At 34.8% G+C, this 6,657-nt stretch overlaps 1 protein-coding gene across 2 annotated transcripts in view; it reads right to left on the reverse strand.

The window, feature by feature from the left end:
* Positions 1 to 6: 6 nt before the first annotated feature.
* STK26 (serine/threonine protein kinase 26) overlaps positions 7 to 6,657 on the reverse strand; it is a 10,838-nt gene continuing 4,187 nt past the window's right edge. Inside the window, exons 2-9 of one of the 2 annotated variants that reach the window (XM_010853059.1) lie at positions 5,985 to 6,093; positions 5,741 to 5,898; positions 4,700 to 4,885; positions 3,464 to 3,612; positions 2,300 to 2,393; positions 1,846 to 1,908; positions 1,627 to 1,763; positions 7 to 545 (exon numbers count right to left, since the gene is read on the reverse strand). In XM_010853059.1, coding sequence (XP_010851361.1) covers positions 521 to 545; positions 1,627 to 1,763; positions 1,846 to 1,908; positions 2,300 to 2,393; positions 3,464 to 3,612; positions 4,700 to 4,885; positions 5,741 to 5,898; positions 5,985 to 6,093 — 921 coding nt within the window. In that variant the 3' untranslated portion in view covers positions 7 to 520. Of the gene's footprint in view, positions 546 to 1,626; positions 1,781 to 1,845; positions 1,909 to 2,299; positions 2,394 to 3,463; positions 3,613 to 4,699; positions 4,886 to 5,740; positions 5,899 to 5,984; positions 6,094 to 6,657 lie in introns of both variants that reach the window. The other variant, XM_010853065.1, reaches the window with a different exon arrangement.

Genomic DNA, 6,657 nt, shown 5'->3' on the forward strand with positions numbered 1-6,657 from the left:
ATACTTTTCCAGGTTTCATTTCTAAGAGCTTATCAAAAACTTCTATCTTAAGAATGTGTGACTTGTTTCTGCTTCCCCACCAATAGTCATTTTTAGAATATGCTGTGTTTAAAAAAAGCTTTTTGAAGTTTGATGATTATAAAAGTTGAATATTTACGATGACTTTGAACAACCTGTATGTTTCATAAGTGTACAGTTAACTAAAGATCAAAACATGAAAAGTATTCATCCTAGTAACTTAAGCAATAATGATACCTAAAAGCAAAACTGTCTCAACATTTACTAGAATACAGGTGAAACTATAGTATTAAAAGTTACTCCTTACAAAATAATCTCTTTAAAATAGAAAATGATAAACACCATCACAAAATAGTTGAATAGCTTCTTTCTTCCAAATCTTCAATGTCACAAAGATCCAAAAGGCACATGGAGCTCATGAGTTAAGCATTGGTAAGCTTGAAGTAGCTTTGGTGGGTTTCTCTGGGTCCATATGAAATAGAAGCCAATAACGAGAAGTTTCTTAGGGGGATTCATCTGTCGAACACCTATAAAATTAGGAAAAATTTAAATGATGTATAAGTATGCGTGTATCTATCTTATATCTGTATAAACTCTCCAGTGAAGGAAGTGATTCAGCAGACACAACTGTATTGGGTCTCATCATACGGATGCTAAAATATAAGGAAGTTAAAAAAAATCCCTTCTGTGTCTGACTTTACAACTTCCAATTGATTTGTTTGCAAATTGGAAAAGAGAAGAGAGGTTTTCATTAAAAATTAAGGGATTTTAATTAGCCTCCAATTAAAATAAATAAATTAATTTAAGAAAAAATAAGGGATTTTAAGAGGGGTTTTAGCTGATGAATATAAATAGGCTTTATCAGCTAAAAAGATCTAGCAGAGTATGTTTTACAGCTGTATAGTTTGTTCCAACTTGATCCCAGCGGCATTACAAATACAAAGAAATATAAAGATACACTGAGAAGCCATCTAATGAGATTAAGGCTAAGATTAGTATTGCTTTATAACTTGCTTGAGCTAAGAAGTTGTGTTTGTATATGCATTTTAAAAGGGAATTTAACAATTAAATGTAAGAACTTTACTGAGTGTGAACAAAGTTAAAGCAACAGTTCAAGAGACAGTATAGAAACTGAAATCAACCAAAAGAACTTTTCAGAATCTTCATTTGAGTTTCTCTACCTAAAATCCTTTCCTTAACTTTTCCTATGGGGGTTAAACTTAATGAACTATAGCACTGAAACTGTGAATAGCACTGTGATAAGAACAGCAGCAAGAATGAAAGCATTCCTAAATGGTATTTACAAGGGTCCAAATAAGAATATGCCCCCTGGCCTTTTGTCTATACTCCTACTAACAAAAAAAAAAAAAGAGAAAAACAACCAGGCCATTTCATTCAGTGGAAAACTACCTTGTAATGTGTGCAGATAATTCCAAAAGCTAATATTTCAGATGGGCGGCACACAAAACAGTTTTCAATTATACGACTATTAAGATTTGACTTTGTAGGAATAACCAAAATAAGTAGGTAATCATATTATCACATCATAAATGAACATCCAACAGAAAATGTCAAAATAGTTTTTTAAAAATGACATTTCAAGCTTACTTTTGAAATTTTTCAATTAATTTCTTCACCATTTTATCTGTAATGCCAGGACAGGCAGCTTCGGCCACGGCAATACTTTTCTCCAGTTCTTCGATTGCCTGATTCCTGCTTGCATTATTCTCATCCTGCTGTTTAAGCTGAGAAAGATCAATAGCTATAACATTTAAAATTACTAAACTTCTTAAAACAGATAGCCAAAGCTTATGAGTCTGTACTTACTTCAGCAAATGCAGGTGTGATTATCATAGACAAACAGCTCAGGGTTTGTACAAGATCTTGCTCCTTTGAACAAATATTATAGATTATACACATGAAATTAAAATAATCACTCGTGCATTCATTGGCGTCCTCCTCAAAAAAGACCCAATACAAGGCAAGTCTCCATACTTTCTTCACATCACTTATTCCCATCCATTGTCCAGAGGCCTCTAACTTCTAGGATTACAATTAATATGCACAATTCTGTTTTAAAACATACCAATGGCCACTTAAATGACTTCTATGACCTTTTCTTAATTAGTTTGAAATGAATGGCAAATGAAACATACTGTGGACCACAGTGAGGTAGACAAGCATTTAGGGGTATTAAATTCTAACAATTTCTGGCCACACTGTCTCATTTTATAGTTCGAAAAAGTCTACCAAAAGGAAGTGATCATCTCTGTATACATACTGCCCCATTCTGTAGTTTCTTAGGATCAGGCTTCTTTCGCACAGTGGTAAAGCTCCATTCAGGATGAGTATTATTTTCCCTGCTGGTGGACTCCCTAAAGAGATTGCCAAAGATATTTCTATAAGTTCCCAAATGACACAGCTTGGGGAAAATATCAAATCAGTGCAGACAGATTCTGAATGGATAACTGTCCCAATGTATAAAAAAAATCATTTGATCTCAGTTTCAAATACACACTGCTTTCTGCCAAAGAGTAGCAATGGTACCCAGCTCTAAGTGTATATCAGAATCACATGTGAAGGTCTCTTACTATATATAATGTCCTGGCCCAATCCCTTCAATGACTAGATCAAGATCTCCTGTAGTGTGGCTTGTGTTTTTTTTTAATCTTATTTTATATTGGAGTATAGTTAATTTACATTTTTAAAGGCTCCATGACTGACTAATGGGCAGCAAAGGCCAACAACCATTAGAACAGAGTAAAGACAACTACCTTGGTACTTTTTAGACCTTTCAAAAGTTGGACAATTTCTCATAAATGCAGATATTACCTGAAGAGATTTGGTGTTGCCTTTGTGTCAATTCAACTAGCAGAGGAGCTAATTCTGGTGTAGCCTACAGACTCTGTAGTCTAAATTAAGTTAAGGAGTTAGAGGCTCAAATGTTAGTATAAATGCTGTAGTTAAAAAATAATGCAACTTTTTAGGGGGTACAAATCAGATATAAATGAATACTTCAATGTACCGGTCTGATCACAGTTTGGTACATGGCCAAGAGGTGAGAAACGTTAGTTCTCCAGAGAGGTTTTGCAGGTTGCCAGGAAAGTATGAGAAGACATTGCTCTTTATCACTTTGGGCAAGCTAATAACACCTTAAATGCAATCTGGTTCCAAAATTTTGTAATATACTCAAGTATCCACTAGGGGTTAGACTGAGACCATTTGAAACTAAAGAAATTCACTTCTAAGAAGAAAAAAAAAAAAAGGTGTTTCCAAATTCATTGTACTTCACAGACCACAATTTTAAAAGATTTTCACAATTTCTAAAGTCACACTTTAGAATAAGGTTTATATTTTATGCTAGAGAAAGCGTATCAGCTCACAGTAAAAGATATGAAATACTGAAATGGGCTATCTACATAAAAAGTAAACAATTGGTACGTACGAATCAGACCCGTCAGAATCAGATTCATCATCGCTGTGTCCTTCTGCCTTCCATCTCTTAAATCGATCTATCAGTTCAGTCAGATAAGAAGTCTTCTTTGAATTTTTTACAATGAATTTATGTTTCAGAAGTTCTTTAGCTGTAGGACGCTAAGGACCAAAAAAGGAAGGATACCAGTATTTCTAGGCTTTTTATGATTGCAAAGAGTGATATGAAATCATTATCAATTATTAAGCTGAAAGGTATAAAAGTTTGTCTATAAATATGAGGATAACTAAAATGCCATAGGACAATAGCTAATTCTATTTCCGAAGTGGCTCAAGGCAACCAAATTAAATTCACTACTTTGGTATCAACTTGCTAAAATCCAGTGGCAAAAGGTGGCCTATGTAGCAGCAAACAGGCAGGCAGGGCTTTCTTCAAAGCAGAGAAACACATGACAGGACTTCAATAATTAAGTAAAAATTTTAAAACAAGATTGTACATGAAAATACTTTTATTATATTTACTGTAAATTGGGAAAAAAGCATGAGAACTAGCAAGGCTCTAACTTTCTTATTATCTGCACACATCACATGACCCCCACAATAATCCCTTCTCCATCACACAGTAATTCATACTGCATCTAAAGAAAAACACCATGTGCTGTGCGGGATATTTCCTCCCTAATAGTTTATTAATATCAGAATATTCATTAGCAACCTATGATAGTTACATCCAATTTAGATAGTTCTTGTATATTTTAGGCAACTTTATTTTAAAAACAAAAAAACAACTGTAATCAAATTTGCCAACTAAATGAACGGAGCTCACTAGACTTCAGGAAAAGTATACAACTTCATGTTGGAATTTCTGAACATTAAATAAAAAATCATGAAACACCAACAACTTTTCATGAAAAATGAAAACAGCTGAATAAAAATCATTGTGCATAGTTATACTTTCTTAATGACATCCTAGAAAATGAACTTTATTTCCCCTTGAAATAGGAAACGATCAACAGAATGAGGAAGGTGCTAGGGAACATAGCAAAAAGAGAAGATGCAGGGGAAGGAGAGAAGAACTACGGATCTTGTCAACAACCGAACAAAATTAGCAACACAGACGGGACAGTCAGGTTCCTGGATGGTCTGTAGACAGTTTCCACAGGCACTGTATTCCTTACTGTTGAACAAACCACATTGGCTCTATGTATATCTGATCACAGAAAACAACGGTCATAGCACATATACTCACAAATGATGGATCTTTGTTCAGGCAAGCATCAATAAACTCCTTAAAGGATTTAGTGAAGTCTCCGACAAGAGTTGGAGGATTGTTTTTTGGAATAAGAAACAGAACTCTCATTGGATGCATATCGGAGTTAGGTGGCTCTCCCTTGGCTAGTTCAATAGCAGTGATTCCCAGTGACCAAATGTCAGCCTAAGGTAAGGAGCAAAGAACAATTACCTTGAAATTCCATTCTAACATTCTGCCACAAAATAACCTGTAGAGTCTAATGGTCATACAATATTAAAATGTCTCAAGAAATGTGGTGTTAATAACTTTTTGATACAATTCATTTTTTTAGAAAAGTATCAAATTCCCTACTTTGTGCCAGGCACTGCATTCCAAACACAAAGAATTCGGGTGGTGACTAAACCAGACAAAAATTCCTGCTCTCAAGAGGCTGATGTTCTAGTAGAAGAGAAAGATAAATGAATAAACAATAGGATGTCAGATGGTATTAAGTTCTGTGAAGAAAATACAAAATCAGGATAAGGGAGTAATGAATGATAAGGTAAAAGGGCTGCAAATTTACATGGGATGGCTAGGGAAGACTATTCTGTGTCAGTAATGTTTAAGCAGAGATCTGATTGAGAGGAAAGTTATTCCAGTAAGAGGGAGAGGCAAGTGCAAAGGTCCTGAGGCTGGAGGGGACTTGCTGTGTTTATGGACCAGTAAAGAGGCCACTGTGGCTGAAATGGGTAGAAAATGGAGGAGAGTGGTGGCAGATGAGGCAGAGGTGGACAAGGGCCAGACAGTAGAGAGCCATGTATGTGATAGTAAGGACTCTGGATTTATTCCAAGTAGGATGGAAGGTCACTGAAGGGAAGAGGATCCAATTATTCAGTATTACCAGCATCTAGGGAACTTATGATTTAGCAGCAAAATTTGACATGACTCTAGTTTTAGAAATACTCTAAGAGGAAGGAGAATTAAGGCAGTTTATTAAATAGGATAGGATGCTATGTAAAACAATATTAAAAACAAAATAGTTTATAGGTAACACTTCACTTTTGAGTCATAAGCTGACTGCTGGATAACTTCAGGAGCCATCCAAAATGGTGTTCCCACAAAGGTATTTCTTTTAATTTGTGTATCCGTCAGCTGGCCAGCCACTCCAAAGTCAGCAAGTTTCACATCTCCTTGCTCTGAGAGCAAGACGTTGGCAGCTAGGAGGGAAAAGGAAATGAAAAAAAAACTCAGCTTCCTCAGAATGCATCTATTTTTCTCAGGTTCATATTAGACTTCTGTATACCTTTTATGTCTCGGTGAATTTTCTTTTCAGAATGCAGGTAGTCCAGACCTTTCAAAATTTCCTTTAGCATGGTAGCGATCTGGAACTCATCAAATGGACCAGCTCGCAGCTTAGGGGGAAAGACACACATATACATGTAAAAGTTTGGAACAATAAAGTTCAAACTTAACATTATCTTTGAAATAAGGGAATTGCTTATATATAATGAAGCAGTTCTGTTTATTGAGCCAGTATTTAAACAAATGAGAAAATTCTTAAGGGTGAAGAGAGTTAAGTCAAAGGGCTAAAAGGGTTTTCAATGATTAGATTTTAATGATTAGATTTAATCTTGAAAGATAATATAACTATATATTAGCTTCAAATCTTGAGGTTCTTAAATATTTACATTAAAGATCTAAGGAACATGCTTAAGTCATGACAGATAGGAAAAAATATATCAACTACTTAAATTTTGGCATTTGCTGTTTAAAACATTAAATATTTACACTGAACTGATTTTTAGATCAGATGGTCCATAAGATTTCTGCAGCAACCCAATCTGATCATATGGGTCTGCTGTAGCACCGTTCTTAACATTTACGTATTTCAAAAACATTATAAAGCATAGAGACTTTTTGGAGACTCAGATTTAAGTTTTAGCTAGGAATATAATAATTAAACTATTCAAACTTTC

This window comes from Bison bison, unplaced genomic scaffold (genome assembly GCF_000754665.1).
Source record: "Bison bison bison isolate TAMUID 2011002044 unplaced genomic scaffold, Bison_UMD1.0 scf7180017852818, whole genome shotgun sequence".
Taxonomy (NCBI): domain Eukaryota; kingdom Metazoa; phylum Chordata; class Mammalia; order Artiodactyla; family Bovidae; genus Bison; species Bison bison.